The 17,209-nt window shown below is 42.4% G+C and overlaps 2 protein-coding genes across 2 annotated transcripts; one reads left to right on the top strand and one right to left on the bottom strand.

Annotated features, from left to right (window-relative positions):
- Positions 1–54: 54 nt before the first annotated feature.
- Positions 55–10,831, top strand: LOC112561060 (uncharacterized protein C56G2.4-like). The gene is made up of 10 exons (XM_025233257.1): positions 55–1,796; positions 4,364–4,443; positions 5,824–6,019; positions 6,361–6,590; positions 6,996–7,170; positions 7,661–7,765; positions 8,528–8,666; positions 8,939–9,069; positions 9,721–9,988; positions 10,375–10,831. The coding sequence occupies exons 1-10, from the start codon at positions 1,655–1,657 to the stop codon at positions 10,625–10,627; spliced, it is 1,719 nt and encodes a 572-aa protein (XP_025089042.1). The 5' UTR covers positions 55–1,654; the 3' UTR covers positions 10,628–10,831.
- A 188-nt stretch (positions 10,832–11,019) lies between these two features.
- On the bottom strand, positions 11,020–16,576 carry LOC112561061 (failed axon connections homolog). The gene is made up of 7 exons (XM_025233258.1): positions 16,308–16,576; positions 15,706–15,951; positions 14,115–14,250; positions 13,593–13,789; positions 12,650–12,846; positions 12,144–12,260; positions 11,020–11,853 (listed from the first exon to the last, which is right to left on the bottom strand). The coding sequence occupies exons 2-7, from the start codon at positions 15,822–15,824 to the stop codon at positions 11,744–11,746; spliced, it is 876 nt and encodes a 291-aa protein (XP_025089043.1). The 5' UTR covers positions 15,825–15,951; positions 16,308–16,576; the 3' UTR covers positions 11,020–11,743.
- Between the last annotated feature and the right edge of the window lie 633 nt (positions 16,577–17,209).

Here is a 17,209-nt window from a genome sequence, read left to right as displayed (position 1 = left end):
GTGTTTGCAATATATAAACACACACACACGTGTGATTTTGAGAGAGGAGACTACATAAGCGCTTAGATGTAGAACTAAGCAGGGTTCTAATCCATAGTGGGTATATCTTGACTTTGCTCCTGCAGTAGCTCTGATGATACAAACCTTTATAGTAAAATGGAATGCTCAGCGAGCTGAATTAATCAGAAGCATATACTAGAGAACTCTGGGTGATCATATTTGTTAAAAATTGAAATATTGTGTCGGGATTCACGCACTAAACTACATATCTCGCTAAGAACTCGATTAAAGCCATTTTAGTTTACGATGGAAATGTTTTCCCCACGCCTCTGAAACTTGATTGTTGGGCTATAAAATACGACTTCATTTATTCTAGAGGGCAGTTATAACTCTCTCTCTCTAAGAGAGCAGTGAAAAATCAGACAGCACAACATCAACAGTAGCATCACCTGTTCTTACTCAGACCACACTAGACATACAGACTCGCATATAATCACAATTCAGTCACACACGCTAGGATCCAGAAGTCGCACCCAGTCGAAACAAAGGACAGCCTCAAGCTGTTGGTCCTGCATGCCGGTGCCCAGACTCGACGGTCCGACAGGAGCTGACGGAACTCTCATACTTCTGTATCTTGTGTGCATCCCTTTTATTTCTTTAAGTGAAGAGAAACTTCAGTAAAACTTATTTCTCCTGAGAAGGCAGACGACAAACTCAAATGCTGGCTACGGCAACAAAGTCAACAAAACTTGCTAAGTTTACAGCGTTGTTCAGAAATGTTGGAAAACAAAGTCCTGTACAAAAACTGTTTTAAAAGAAAAATATAAATACTGCATCTCCAAGATTGATAGTCGGGCACCCGTCATCAGAAACATCCAGTGACTCGTGGAGTTCTGTTGCTGAAAGAGGCGCCACAGTGCCACACCTTTAACAGGGTGCAAAGTGTTTAAACCTACGGTCACGTGGAGTTCGGCAAACAACCCGAGCGCTGGTGAATGTCGCTCGTGCTTTAAAAAAAAAAAAAAACTCATATCATTACCAGACTGCCCATGCTACGTCACCTACATAACTTATAAAGCTTAGAAACCTTGTTTTCAGGATTGTCCATGTTGCCTTGACACTTTTAAAGAGTTCAAACTTTTTCAATATTCTTCATGCTACATTCGTTTGTAGACTAAAATTTTTACTCGGCATTGTTCACGAGACGCTAGCTTTTAACGTGCTTAACGATCTAAATACTGCAATAATGCACTGAAAGTAAACGAGGAAAAGTAAATGACGGTTCAAAAAAAAAAAAAAAAAAAAAACACAAAATGTATCTTAAAAACGAGACAACAATAAATTTGCAGCAGGTAGCACCACAATAACTCGTAAACTAAAACTTTCTTCTCTTCCAAGAGCCTATCATGTGTTGCTCTGTATCGAAGGTACGTGCTTGCTCTGACTGTGACTAGTTGCTCGGTCAAAAGAAGACACGTGACAAGTCCTCGGCGGTAGGTCAGATAAGTGGAAAACTCTCATCATGTAGACGGTCCCCCCCCCCCACGCACACATACACACCCCCGCTCTACCTTGACGCACACGAGGAGGAAAAGGCGCGCGGTTTCCCACACGTTTGGGCCGCCAGTCTGTTGGGGGGACGGTCAGGGAGAGGATGACAAGAGGCGACACACGCTGGAGACAAGAGGAAGAGAGAGAAGTGAATCTTGGAGCACAGATGAGGGATGTCACCGGGATGCTGGCCAAGGCACCTGCATTTCTGCTGCTCGTTCTGCTCCTCATCCCTTCACGCACAGGTGAGAATTGTTAAACGGCCAACGCAAGTTTTTATTTTTGTTGTTGTTTTATTTATTTTTTTAAATATTTTTTATATATATTTTTTTTGGTACCTGGTTGTGTACCACACTTAATTTACACCTGCAGTTATGAACACTAGTAGTTTTTACATCGTACATGAGTTGGTGATCCAGCCAGAAATTCTGTAGTCTGCGACATCATACTCATTGTGACTTCTCACCTGACTGTTGATCACTGACATGTCTCAGCACGATCCAGACAAAGCTCAGAAGGACACGAGCAAGTTGTGGCGGTGACAGCGGAAGGGGAAAGATAACTAATCCTGTAGTTGTCAATGGTTTTAAGATGTACATTCCTTTTGTAGTCACGGATGCATTTTGCTCTCCCTCTCTCTCTCTCTGTCATGAGACGGCATTCCTTCAATGTTTCTCTAGAACACTTGTTTTCTGCAACCAAATATAAGAAAGTTCATCTAAATGATTAATAATATTGATAATAAGTTCTGATAATTATGGCTTTTTTACAGCCATTTGTTATTGTATATTTTTTAAATTTATGCTGTTCTTTGCTAACTGCTCACTGAGGTGAAAAATGTTTCCCTTGTTATGACCACGCATTATTATCCTGAGCTCTAAGCGGCACCCTGCTGTTTGTTCTTCAGTAAATAAAATTCGGATGAAGGGGGGAAAAAATGATCAAGAATCACGTAGTACTACACAGGTGTTCTTTATGATGCGCCTGCGTGAATAAAACCTAATAGCGAAAATTTCCCCATGAACATGCCTTGTGAAAGCTCATTTTTAAATTGTTTATTAATTAAATTATTTTGTATCTTTGTATTTACTAGTCAGAGATGTTTTCTTCTTGTACATATCAACACCTTATGCAATAAGAACCTATCACACCCTGAGCCTCAGAACTCGGATTCTGCACGACCTGTTCATCTTCTCGCTGCCTGTTTACTTCTTTCTTCATAAATCCAGTCATTTGTGACAGTTATCGACAAGAAAAAAATCAGAAAAGAAAACTGAAGCAGGATATGATACAGACGAGAGTTCTTTTGAAGACTGAGTTGAGGAAATGAGAGGCGAGGTTAGCGAGGACATCTAGAGACGAATGTCTCGTGGCTGTCTCTGATCACTTGCATCTCTCGACGATCAAATTAAAAACTCAAAGTGTTACTAGATGCTCATTTCCGCTGGCTTATCACCGGAATATCGCGCATACAGTCGCCACCCTGACCACTAACCCTCAGGCTCGGAAATGGGGAGACGAGAAAAGCGAGTCTTGTTACCTTCGTGTGGCTCCTTTCTCTCTGAGGATGATGATGCTTCTCTCAATCTGAGGATTCGTTTTCATTTTTTATAATTTTCCACATCCACATCAGTAGCAATAACAGTTGATGCATCACTGATGTCATAGAATGGAGGGGGAGAAAAACTGTTATACACTGAATTCCCGTTTCTGTCGATCTTGTTCTTTCTCTTCATGTTCTGTCGTTTCGTCTTCTTTTCGCATCAGTATCTGCAGAAAATGCACTTAATGCATTGCTTATCTTTTGTGAGTCTCTTGGAGTGCACAGACGATAAACATGTTTTTTTACAATACACTTAAGCAAATGGAAAATGAACATAAAGTACCGATCAGTTTCATGCGATATCTGTGCGAGTAAAAGCATCAACATTACTGGATACCCTGTCAAAACAAGAAAACTATAGGCAGACATTTATTTTTCAAATTTATTTAATAACAGTTAATTTTTATATAACGCTATATTTACAAAGCCAAGCTCAAAATGTTTGGCATAAACCAACAAGCACACACAAACACGTAGAACACACATAAGATGAAGAAAACCGTAGTACCCGAAATACCCGATCATTAAAAATTTTCTTCTCGACAAAATAATGCTTTGTCACTGCACAACCAAGGCTATCGAATCACAGAGATGTTCTGACAATTAGAGTATGTTTTCTCTACCATCACCACTGTCATCACCAACACCCACTTTTCCACTCGGAAGAAAGTACCTCCCTCCACCACTCACAAACACGACTTGACCTCCAGCCATGAGCCATGTTGTCAGGTGCAACGCCAGGCTGAAGCCTTTGAAGTGTTGTGAACTTTACTTTGACATTTGCTTTTGTTGTTTGCGGCAAGATACTACAGAGGTCATCGAACCTGAGGAAGACAGGAGGAGGCACGTGCCACGTACTAACACCACCCTCACTCCTCCCACCCTTTTCCCAGCGAAGAAATGAGTAGACAAAGCGAGGTAACGAAACACGAAGACATAAATGTAGTGGCTGCATTGTAGAAGGAACCGCAGAAGGCTGCACAAAGTTTCTTGAGTCCTGTCGAGAGCGAGAGAAAATAAAAAACAAACACCGCGAAGTCACTGGACATAACTCTTGTCAATGTTATGCTTTCGTCTTGTGGACTACGTCCCTTGACGAAGGAAGCTAGCAACTACCAAAACCTTTTATGAACAAGCAAAATGTTACTTTGCAGCTGGGTTTGTGCCATTGATTGATTGATTGATTGATTGATTGATTGATTGTTGCAGAGAGTCAACCACACTCAGCCTGTGAGAAATTACGGCGAGAAAAAGATGTGCAGTCTTGTCTCGACAGCATTCGTAAGCGGGTAGGTATCTTTTTTTTTAGGCTTGTAACTCATGAACTGACCTTTGTATACAGACAAAGGGAACCAAAGACCGCATTTATTCGCCGCTTGACTGTTGAAAGTAGTTTCTTGTGAGTGTGGCGACCGTGCTTCGTACAAAGTCATTGCCTGTCTGCTCCCTGTACGAGATCCGGAACAGCATCCTCTTGCTCTTGTTCTCGAATGTCTGGCAAACAGAGTCCACCTTTCACATCCGCTCAGCAGGCGAGACTTGTACTAATTGTACTTCGTAATAAACTTGATGTCTTGATCTCGCCCATCCTCGCTATTGTTGTTGCTTTAGCGGTCCTGATGTTGATATCTGCCGTGGAACTGCAATTTTGGAGAGGTTGGGTCCCAAGTACTTAGTTGTTTCCCTCTTTTACTCGTGCTCTGTGCATGTAGTCTCGGGCACGCTGTTTTTCTTTGTATGTAGCATCTGTTTACATGGCTGGCTGCATTGCCGTGGTATAACCTTAGAACCTTATAGTTGTTGGCTTGGCGTTAAACACACACACCCTCACACACACACACTTTCTGTGCATGTAGATTGCTTTGCCGTTACCATGGACCATGAATTTGGTCTCTATTTCACATGCGTTTGAACTGTTCGTCTGTTATGATATTTTAGTAAGGTATTCTGTTCTTTGTTGGTGCCTGCTATCAAATCGAGCTGTTCTGCACAGCATAAGGTGCTTTTAGCTTTACTTTCTTTAGGTGGCTGATTAGCCAATGGTTTTATAGGTTTGGCCCCTTTTTGGAAGGAGTGTGACTACCGATTGCGTTTATCCTTTGGACATTCTTTGCTTTCTCAGAATACTTGGCACAGAACACCAGTGGTTTTTTTTTCAAAATTCTTGAGCAGCTCAGCTGGGACTTTCCTCCTTCAAGACCACGCACCGCTCTGTCAGCCTCTTCCCTTCGAACTAGTTGTTTGAAAGGATGTTAAAGTCTGTCCTTATCCGTAAGTTGTACAGACCATTGCAATATTCAGTCCATCTGTTATGTAAATCTGTGCTTTTTGTGGGGTGTCTATGGCTGTCTTCAGTGACTGAGGTCTTGTGTTGACCTGTGTCGGTGAGTGTCTTTAATACAAGGCATGCCTTTTTTGCTGTCAACTCATTTAATTCCTTCCTCTATGGCCTGACAAAGACTTACCTAGGTACAGAAGAATAAAAGACGTGTGGATGGCACCTTGGTTTTCTAGATCTTCAGAAAGCACCACCAACAAAACCACGAAGCCTGTATCTGACTAGACAAAACTTCAGTCAGGGGCCTGGTAATATTACCATATTAGGTATAGTTTCATCATTCACAAAAACCTACTTTTAAGTAGGAGTTCCTCTCTGTCTAAACTCACAGGCCGAGGACCCCAGCGCCTTCTGGTTTGGCAGGGGCTACAACTCAAGCTGTCAAAGTCAGACGGAGTTCTTCGCGGACTGTTACAATCCCCGCGCCGACAGCATCGACAGTCTGGCCAGTAGACTGTCCCCCACTGGTCAGCTTGACTTCAAATTGCTCGACCGCTTCATGGACATCACCTACCAAGTTTCAGCAGGTGACAAAAGAACATTTGTCTCTTCTGATTCCGTCTACCTGTGTGTGTGTGTGTCTTGAATCAGAAAATGTTTGTTCAAATAAGTTTCAATGGGGAAAAAACCTAGCTATCCAGTGTCTCTTGTCTGCTGTGATTGTGTTTTCTCTCTCATCGTATTCTGAGTATTGATATTAGGAGACACATCAAGATCCGTGATTTATGTGCACCACACGCACCATGCATACAAGTCTACACACACACATGAATGCAAACACAAACGTTTTCTTTTTTCTTTTTTCTTTTTTTTTTTTTAAGCATGATCTGTTTTAATTTTTCTCTACTTATTTTCTTGCTTTTTGCAGGCAAATACAAGGCATGTGAAAATGAATATAGTTACGAGTTTGAAAGGGAGATCACCTTAGACCCATTGTCCCTCAGTGTGATGACCCCCTATGAGTTGCGCTTCATGCCCAAGGCCTGGTGGCCAGCTGACACCAAGGACCTGCACACCCTGGTCTTCTACGACGCCGGCTACTTCGCCATCAAGGCGCTGTATGTCAACATTCCCGCCAGCAGGCTAACAGATGGAGAGGTATGAAATAAGAATAATTTTGTTAAAAACAGTTTCGAAAAACTCTTAGCATATCTTTTGGCATTTAGAGACGCAAAAACACACGCGCTCGCACACACACACATATAAAAATATATAAAGAGATAAAGGTTATGCAGGTTGTGACAGAACGAGATAAAAACAAGGAGATCAAAGAAATTACGAAGTACAGAGGCAGAGACAGTTGTGACAGACTGATAATGAGATAGAGTGACAAGAAACAATGGTAATGACAGAGACAAGAAAAGGGATGAAGGACGTACCTTTCATGGCCGTTGCCTGAAAATCTGTCAAATCTTCCTTCAAGTATGATTATTTGCTCAGCATGTTGAGAAAAACCTTTAAAAGACTTTTTTAGCTGCCTTTAAAAGTAAAACTGTTACTCAGGAAATACAGCAATATGAGGGTCCGCTGAATCCGACAAGAAACGAGAACCCCTACGTCTTTCTGGTATTCAGCCAGTCAGGTCCAGTGGCTCTGGACTCCAAGTGGTCAAAGCAACTCGTCGACAAAACTAGTGGCATTGACCTGGAGGAGTTCATCAAGCATCACGGCTTGAAAGGCAAGTACAACACACTTTCACGATTCTTTTCCGCGTGAATGAATCTGAAAAATGTCTAGCACACTGCGATGTTGTTTCCAGGCTGACTAATGTTTTAATTAGGGTTTTCAATCTAATTTAGCTCCTGTATAATGAATGAATCACCTGCCCTTCCTTAGGAAAGTACTTTTGCTGTTAAGAGCTTTTGAGAGCGGATGACAGTTTGTACGTCCTTCTGACGTATTTACGTGACGTGAAGTAAGAGACTGAAGAATGCCGGAGCTGGGACGTCCACTTAGTCCGCTTTTCACATTTTCGTCTTCACTTAAAATTTTTGTAACACCTGTTTATGTCTAGCCTGACTCCTCATTGAGGTGAGTGTTTTACCTGTCTGCTCGATGTGAGCTTCCCGGCATCCATTCATGCATTAGAAAGTAAAGTACATCCTGCTCCACGACAGCAGATGATCACGACATGATGTTTTCGTAATGCGGAGTAATTCTGTTTTCAGGTCCTGTTGCACTCAACTGGGTACGGGTGTCCGGAGATCCATACGCTGCTGAAATTACACGAAGTCGGGGTTTCATGAATACTTGCGCCCACTTCGTGTCGGATGGTGGAGTTTTTGTTGCTGTTGTTTTTTTGTTGTTTTTTTGTTTTGTGTTTTGTTGGTTTTTTGTGTCTGATGGTGAAGTTTTTGTTGCTGTTATTTGATTTTTTTGTTTGTTTTTGTTTGTTTGTTTGTTTGTTTTTTGTGGGGGGGAGGAAAGTTAGTTTAGGTTTATTGGGAGGTTTGGGGTGTATTTTTTTCTTCTTTTTTGTTTTGGTGTATATATATATTTTGAGTGGGGGGGGGGGGAGTTCCTGTATTCTTCTCGTTTAAATTGATGCCATATCCAAGAAGGTCGCTTTCTTTTCATGACTAGCACAGTGTCTGTAAGGGAATTTTCTGATCGCCTAGCTACATAATCTGTTTCATAGGTCTGATTCTTTAAAGTCCATGTTTAGTCAGGCAAGGTGCTGAGTAGTCATATCTTTTGTATCAGGAAATATCTGGCCAGACAAGTTTTATACATAAGAGAAATATCTGAAGACAATTTTGGACTTAGCATGTTGACCAAAGTTCCAATGTCAGTAGCGTTTGCCTTAAATCCTCTAGTTTCCTGTGATCGTCACAAACAACTTAACCTCGCGTTCTCCAGCGCTCAACGATATTCGTCTGACCGAGGGGTTAAACAGCTGTTTACATAGCAATATGGATGCTTCATTAGTCTGGAAAAATAAATGCTGAAGTAAAGAGAACGCTATGACATAAGCTCCATATATTAAGCTCTCTGAGTGTGTGTGTGTGTGTATGAATGTGTGTGTGTGTTGGCAGCCCTCAAGAAGAAGAACATACAGTTCATCCCAAACAAGACGTACTCCGGACAGTCCCTCCCTCTTAATGTCTACGTGAACGTCACGTTCGAGGCCACGCCGACTTCCGTTAACTCCTGCTGCTCCGTCCTCCACTATCCGTGAGTTGCCGACGTCACAGCGATGTCTTTTACAAGTCTGTACTGTGTGTGTGTGTGGATGTTTGAGATGCACAAAGACTATTACAGCGTGAGATAATCTAAAATGATCCTGTGGGAGATAAGTTGTTATTTGTCATCTGTTTTTTTTCTGTCTGATTGTGCGAGAAAAGTAAGCGTGTAGCGCCATAGAAAGCCATAAAGTAAAAGATTCGCTTGTTTCTCTAGGAACTAAATATGCAAGTCAGGGCTAAGTAATAAACATCTATTTGCAGGGCCAGAACGTTTTCGTTGAATCCTTTGGGGGACGCAACAGTGCTGCCTGCACACACCCACAGTGACGTCATTGTCTACGTCACATTGTCGATGTCAACGGCTTTTCCCGACACGCAACGCGATTTCAAAGGTTCGTGCCTGCTACATGATTATTCATACCTAGCGCAATAAAATATTACGACCTTTCTAGTTTATCGGTTACAAATATCATGGAGACTATAAAATATAAAGCCCTCGAGCCTTTCCACAAATAAGAGCGCCTACCTCGAGTAAACTTTCAGGCGAATACTCAAAGTTGTTTCATACAAAAAAAGTATTGTGCTAATTTTTGAAGCCTTTTCTGCTTCGACAAATTTCTTATAATTCATTTTATTTATCGCCTTCCTACATCTGTAATCACGTGTGCATGCTTTCGTGTGTCTGTGATCACACTTTTGAACAAAAGATGGATGGAATACAAATATCCATCAACATATAATTATATGTTTATCCATACATACATTCACACATACCTACAGACACAAAAATATCCAAACATACCGATATTTACGCACACATAAATACATATACAGGTATACCCAATTTTGTGTTCTCGAAAAACCTGCACTGGTACATATTTTAGTACGTGATAGAACTTCGATTTTTTTCGGAAAGAAGGGTTGTTTTGTTTTGGTTTTTTTAACGAAAATGCGAACAAGAAAGTTACTCCAATTCTGCTATCATAGAGATGACATACACACATAAATAAATGCATGCATGCAGGATGCTGTTACTGTTCCAGACAAGCTCCTGACTCTAGTGATGGCCGACCCAAACGTCCCATTGCCGGAGTTCGGAAACGAACGGCTGCCCTTCCTTCACTGGCTAGTGGTCAACATCCGGGGCGCTGACGTAGCGGCGGGTGACGTGGTGCAAGGATACATGGGTCCAGCGCCCCCAGATCCCCATCATCATCACTACTACTACCTCGTCTTTGAACAGCCGTACAAGTTGGACCCGGACCGTCTGGACTACTCGGCACCCAACTGCAGCTGGGCTTTCAGGGGGCGGTAAGCAGGTCTAGTGCATCCGGTCAGCTCCAAAGTTGGAGTCTGGTGTTGTCACCTTGTTCTCATGAATACTATATTTATTTACTTATTTGAGGAAGAATGATGAGATTAAATCAAATGACAATTAAAAAAACACATCCTCAGGATGTATAAACAAACCGACAACGACGATGATTATGACAGGGATGACGATGAGGACAGTTTGGAGCTGCGTCATCACTTATTGGTGGATCACAGCAAACGGCTGACCATGTGAATAAGAAAGAGAAGGAGAGTTTAATAGATGACTGACGATGAAAGATTAAGGATGATGATGATGAGGAGGAGGAGGAGGAAGAGGATGGTTGTGAGGTTGACTCGTTATTGTATTTGTTGACTGCCTGCAGGTGTCGCTACGACGTGTCAGCGCTGGTAGCGGAGCACAACCTGAAGCTGTTGGGGGTCACGTGGATGAGAGCGAGGTTTGACGAGTTTGTGCGAGAGGTGTACGTGAGAGCTGGGCTGTTGCCTCGCTGCGTGGCGTGTCACGGGGTACCCGGATATGCTGTTCCCTGTTCCTCGCGGGCTGCTTTCTCTCTATCCGAGACCGCATGCGCTTTGTATCTGATCGTGGCACTGACAGCAAGCCTTTGGACTTGAGGGACACTTCTCAGTGCATTTCTTTAATTTGTCTTCCTTCCTCACTTCCTTCAGCAAGGAGTAGGCGTGTAGGGAAGGTGGGAAGAATGTTGAAAGTTCTAGGAGGAGAAATAGTTGAAACAATGTAGGACAATGTTTACATCCATCCATGAAGTGTTGAAGTACGAGTGGTTCGTGTAGATGGATATGTCTGTCAACTGCAAGGCATTCAATACGTAGAATGCATTCTCCAACTAAAATCAATCATTTCTTAAAGAACAACATGACATCGAGAAACAAACAACTTTGATTATCAACAAATGTATTTTATGTTAGCTTCATAAACCAGTAATATCGCTAAGATTTTCTTATGCTTTGATATTTCAATAAAAAAAATTCGAAAAATTTATCAGGTGAGGAATGTGCAGTTACCTTGATGTCTGCCAAGCTACAGTTTCGCTACATCGGCACAAGAAACAGCACGCCTAGCTCTAGTGAAACCGATGATAATGAAATATTTCAAGAGGAGTTTAAATGCCAACATTCAAAAAGACCAGTTGAACACTGAAGTCCAAGTGCGATTTAAGCGACTTACAAAACATTGGATCCCAATGACTAATGAATACACTGCATCACATCGATGACTAATAAACAACCTTGTATAACAAGTGACTGTGAGCAACATCCACGATGAAAGAAAAACGAGATAAACAGACTTTAATGTAGACCAGCTTTTACATAAATATTTACATCCCATCTCTCAACAACGCACGTGCATGTTTCCATCCTCGCTCACCTTGTCTTTCAATTTAGGATTCCAGCAGAATATGAAGACTAACCTCTAGAATCGAGTATTTACCACAAAAATGTCTTCAATCTGAGATCAGCAGTGGAAGGTAGTGTTTTGACCAACACTAGTATTAAATCAACATTTGTAATGTGGGAGGTGGGGGCTAGCAGGTAGTCCAGGTATGAGGGGAGGTCAGTCGACCAAATGCCATTTTAACAATCGAAACACCAAGAGTTGTGTGCCAGTGTTTGTGAAGGTTGCCCTGCCAACATGTTTTTTCCAGAAAGTGTTAAGGAGTTCAAAACACGTGCGCGCACTCGCGCAAACACAGTCGTTCGCTCATGAACTCATGAACTCGCACTCTTGTCTTGCTGAGCGTGGAAGAGAAGTTCGTTCCAGTCCGGCCAGAATTTCTCTTTCATTCTCTCACAGTAGGACTTCAGGTTGGGAAACTTTTCTGCACACACAAGAAAAACATAACAACAGCGTCAGCTTTAGAAAACATTCTGAGCAAACTCCACCACCTCTCTCAGTCGTTGAATAGCGAGTGGCACCTGTGTATAAGTATGTACATTGTGGATAACATACAGTGGGAATGTATGCGAGCATCAGTGTGGACACTGAGTATGTGAATGTACGTACTATGCTTAGTATATATAAGATCAGTTTGTTCCGTCTGTACAAAAGATCTCACTGTCACGTGTGTCAAGCTACCTGTACCAGCCTCCTGCATGATGTAAGATTTACCGTTAATAAGCTTTTCGCCAGGTGAACGACGTGCTTGCCACACAAACTGACTCAAATGGCCAAAAAGCGTGCAGTCCACCTCCGTGGGCGTTGAACCAAAAAAGAAATGTTTGTCACCTGCAAAGTAAGCAAGCAATGAACTTAACCCATTTGATGCCAGACTCCCTGACTTACCTGTGAACTGATGTCCAGGCCTTATATATTATCGTACTGGTAAATTGTTTGCCTTCCGTTTTGTTTTAACAGTTGTTTGTACCTATCTTCAGACTACTTATAAGAAAGTAGAGACATAAAAGTAATTATATTTTTCTATATACCAATATTCACTCACACAGATTTGCTCACTCAAACGTTAATAATAATATAATAATAATAATAATAATAATAATAATAATAAATAATAATAATAATAATAATATAATAATAATAATAATAATAATAATAATGAAGGACCACCATCGTCATCTTGTTTCACACCCTCACCTACTTCCCCTCCCTGTGCTTACCTAAAATTTCAGAGAGAGCCCACAGGTCCTTTTCGGTTATTACAGCGACTTCCTCTTCCGAGTGCCGGCCAATCCCATGATGCCATGCGTCGTCCTTAGCCTTTCTTTCGAGCATCCAAATGTAGAAAGAATTAAGACCAATACCACGAAACGTTTCCTTCTCTTTGTCGTAAACTGCTCTCCAGAGACCGAGCTGACTAGAAAATTAAAACAAAAATATAAAATAAAATAAATCAAAATCTTTTTAACAAGTGTAGCTGCACGACATTAAAGAGCAAAAACGTGGGTAGACTGACACGCAGACAGGCAAACAGACTGACAAACACTACACGCTACACTAGTGGAGACGAGTTGATAGCCAGAGGCAGGCAGGTTCTCAAGAATGTGTGTGAGCAGTAAATGTTTGTTTATTTTTTTTTTAATCTGCACTGCCTCACAGCAAACGAAAAGGACATACAACTCCGTTTAAGGAACAGAATATCAGGAGGGTTGAGGGAGGAGAAATCTCAGTTTTAAATTCAGTCTTGCAAATCTCTTGACCAGCATTTCAACAACCTGCAGACGAGACTACATTGAAGTTAAATTCCTGCAGGTTGTGGTGTTCTCCCGGCTACAGCTGCGAGGCAAGGGAGGCGAGTGTTTACATTTCAAGGGAGGAGCGCTTAGAAGGGACGTCAGAAAATTTACTGTCACCGCCATTTTACACCTGCACGCACCTGGACAAGGCAACAACGGTGTCCCCCACCAACCCACACGTTCGATTCTGCTCACAAAAAATATGAATGAAGGGAATTTGGACAGTATAAAATATAACTGTCAAAACACGGTTGCACGGCAGAAGTTCAACACCATTGTGACGTCAGTGTAACAATGTAAAGCTGCTCAGTGGGCGTACGCACACACGCACACACTCGCATACATGTTGTATGACAGGCTGACTCACAAGTACAAGCTGTCCTCCGCAAGCCGCTGCAGGGCAGTGGCCACTCCTCGGTCATGCGGCGTCAGGAAGGCGTTCATGTCGATGTTGAACTGTCGGTTGAGGAAGGCGATGATGAAACTGCTGTCGGGAATGACCTCCCCGTTGTATTCGATCCACGGACTTTTCCCTTTGGGTCCCATTTTCCTGTCATAGAGGCTCTGGAGTCGCCAACAGAAAGGAACAGAAAATGATTAACAGAAAGACAAAAGAGATGTGATGGAAAGACGTTCGGAAAGATTGGCATCAGGAACGGATGAAGAAAAAAAAATTAAAAAGCTGTGAATAAAGTCAGTTGGAAAGACAGATCTGCCTGCAGATAGAAGAGGACCACCCTGTTTTTATTTATTATGTAAATTCTACCCAGGAGCATGCTCGGCGAGTTCTACCTAGAGACTGACGACTCTCCACCCTGCAGTAACACCTTCACAAAAAAGCAAATTAAAAAGAAATGAATCATCAAACAGCCTGCACGGCACACCTCACCTTGTACGATATGTTATTCATGCGCAGGTAAGTCTCCACCTTGAGGGCGAAGGGCGACAGGCTGGGGCACTGAAGGCCATGGCCCAGCTGATGCAGCAGCACCACATCCCTCGGAGCGTTCGGAGTGTGGAAATCGCTGAAACGGAGAGAGAGAAAGAAGCAATAAACTTTGCAGCTAATTTCCATACCACTTCTTTTCATTTGAGCCCGAAATACGTGTTCATTCCAGCATCAGATATGCTTCCACACACAACTTGCACCTCTACTGTCGGTCCGTCGGTGGGTCTTACTCTACCTGAACTGCCGTAGAGTAATTTTTACCGGCATCTAGTCTCGCATTATTAATCTCGGCAGAACTTTCTTAGAGTAACTGGAGTAGCCATCGGTCGATCCTATTCATCAGAGGGCAAAGACGTTTGGGCAACGACCGTATGTCATGTCGAGTCTATGGTTGGGTACGAGCTATGGTTCACAGGAGATTGCGGAGTCGGGTGTGGAGTTGTGATTAATGAACCGTGGTTATTTTAGGGGGTTTTATTTTGCACTTCTTAAAATGAATGTTCTACAGGTGTAAGCAGTCGACAGAAGTGGCGTGACGTCACAGCATACTCGCCAGTTGGTTGTTTATACGGATGTGACGTCAGTTGTTTTTCATCCCATGTCGAGCAAAAACATCAATGGGCAATAGGTGAGGTGAGTCGTCAACCACGTGGAATGGCTGACTGCAGATAGAAAGATAGTTTGATAGAAAGAAGCTCTTTGCTCTAGTGGCAGTTTCGCGCCATGAACTGGAAAAAAAAACCTGGAATACCCGAATAATACCCGGCCAACGGTGTGAACAGGTGTCACATCCAGGTAGAAGTGTGAGTTCGGCCGAAGACATTCTCTCAGGTGCGAGCAGAGCCCACACGTGAAAAATGTTAACGCGTGTCGTGTCACGTGATCCAGCGTGCTGCAGCTGTGTGGACTGGAGAGATGCCAACATGAGAAGTTCCCCAAGTGTTTTCTTTTTTCCCGTGTGTACAATCCTGCCTCTAGCTCAACCTCACTGTAGCTCTCTCCTGACTACACCAGGACCGGCAAGTGTTGTGTGTAGAATGTTAAAGGTTGACAGAGTGACATGTCAGCAGCCTAAAAACTAGATAACAGAGGTCTAGCTAGTTTGAAAGTTTTTTTTCTTACAATAACAACGGGCGAACCCCTAGGTTTGAGTGACCTTTCTACCGAGGCTGAATCGCAACAGGAAGGTCGACATGGGCTAGAAGTAAATGTCAGATCAAAATACTTAATATACAAGAACTGTAAAATACATTTTCTTTTTGAATGTTTTGATACTTTGTACTTGACTGATAACATGAGCGAGTACATATAGTCCTATGACTGTCTCCGTCTTTGATCATGTTAAAATGCTTGCACGTGCATACATTCGTGCGATGACGAGCGATAATTCAGACACAAAGGAAACAAGGGGTATGGTCGGACAAAGAACTGATCAAATAAAAAAAAAGAAGACATAACGGGACTAAATTTCTAAACTTATATACATTCTTATAAATCTCACTTCCAGCCAGTCGAAACAAACATCACTTACTCGGGAGCAGACCAGAAGTGTCGGCAGAGAAAAACCGAGATGATGCTAACAAATACAACGAATATCGCGGTTTTGATGGAAGGAAACCAGCCGCTGCCTGCGCGGTGTTCACTGGACATGTTGATGCTGCGTGCAGTTGTGAAACAGCCTCTCCCTCCGTCTGCTCAAGTATTCCTCCGCGCAGGTGCTACGTGGCTTTCACGAACTGAGAAGACGTAGTGTACGTCCTCATACGTGATGATGTCGCTTCTATCAACAAAATTTCACAAACTTGTAGCATAAAATAAAACTGTTAAATCAAAGATAGTCAATGTGGATATTAAGAGCTAAAAACTAACAGTTGGAACAGCACCAGTCCGGTAATTTAGTTATAGTTTTTATATTTAAAAATTCATAAAAAATAAACGAAAATTGAAGATTTATATTTACACGTGAGTAAATTACAAATTTTATATACATTGGACAACTATTAAAATAAAATTTGAAATTGTCACGCCATAACTGAAGTTTTGCAGAAGATAACGGGGTACGGGTGTCTCTACAAACACCTTATAACCAATCCACTAAAAATCACAGGTATGTAGGAAGCATGCATTCCTTACCTGTTCAGGTGCGAGGCTTTCAGAGAAGTGTGTCAAGCAAGCGACAGGTGGCGGTTAAAATAACGAACCAATCCCGCGACGTGAGGCCGGTAGACTCACCCTGACTTCCCCACCTCGTGAACAGGGTGCGCGAACAGCCACAGGGAGGATCGAGCACAGACTCCATAATAATGACAATCTGTAGTGCAGCCATTCCACAAACGCGGGGGCGTATGAAGTCGGGTACACGGGTACGCTCGTCACCTCAAGGATGTCCTCTACAGCTCTGAAGGACGCAGTGAACGAACTGAACACTATAAGCGCTCTTCTCTCTCTCTGTCTCCTTCCATTTCCTGCATTCTCTCTCATGTTCTGCCTTTCCCAGCAACCCCCTGACATTCTCCACTGAGTTTTATGTGTGACAGTTGTGTGCGTGTGTGTCGGGGGAAGGTAACCCTCTCTTTTTCTTTCTTTGTGCGAGTGTGGTGGTAGTAGGGGGTAGAAGTAGAAGCTTCTTTCTTTCCTTTTCTACGTGTGTGTGTGTGCGGGCGCATAATATGTCTATCTGTGTTTGTGTCAACGTGTGTCGATTTTTTTAAAGGCAATTTCAGGATATCAAAGCTATAAAACTACTGTTGTCAGCAGCCGGAAACGCAATAGTGTAAAAAAATAAATAAGGGAGAAAAATTGTAAATCACGAGGAGTACCTGTTGACAAGTTAATTTCTTACACTCTAGCTGCTCTTGCCGTGTCGACGTAGACGTTGCCATCGTGATAAAGTTAATTACTTTTGTAATTGTACTTGTCACTGTCATGAGTGATCTCTTCTTCTGTCTCTGTATTTCTTTTTTTCTGTTTCTGACCCTATCTCTCTCTCATACACTCAAGCACCCATATTAACGCACGCACGAACACACAAAAAC

The sequence above is a fragment of the Pomacea canaliculata genome, linkage group LG4 (assembly GCF_003073045.1).
Source record: "Pomacea canaliculata isolate SZHN2017 linkage group LG4, ASM307304v1, whole genome shotgun sequence".
Taxonomy (NCBI): domain Eukaryota; kingdom Metazoa; phylum Mollusca; class Gastropoda; order Architaenioglossa; family Ampullariidae; genus Pomacea; species Pomacea canaliculata.
This window is presented reverse-complemented; position numbering and strand designations above follow the sequence as displayed.

Excerpts from the sequence above, each read along its gene's own strand:
- LOC112561060 (XM_025233257.1), top strand. The coding sequence starts at position 1,655 with ATGACAAGAGGCGACACACGCTGGAGACAAGAGGAAGAGAGAGAAGTG. Across the intron at positions 1,797-4,363 it reads CCTCATCCCTTCACGCACAG|AGAGTCAACCACACTCAGCC; the intron begins GTGAGAATTGTT and ends TGATTGTTGCAG. Across the intron at positions 6,591-6,995 it reads GCAGGCTAACAGATGGAGAG|GAAATACAGCAATATGAGGG; the intron begins GTATGAAATAAG and ends ACTGTTACTCAG.
- LOC112561061 (XM_025233258.1), bottom strand. The coding sequence starts at position 15,824 with ATGTCCAGTGAACACCGCGCAGGCAGCGGCTGGTTTCCTTCCATCAAA. Across the intron at positions 14,251-15,705 it reads CACTTCTGGTCTGCTCCCGA|CGATTTCCACACTCCGAACG; the intron begins GTAAGTGATGTT and ends TCTCCGTTTCAG. Across the intron at positions 12,847-13,592 it reads GCGGAGGACAGCTTGTACTT|TCAGCTCGGTCTCTGGAGAG; the intron begins GTGAGTCAGCCT and ends TTAATTTTCTAG.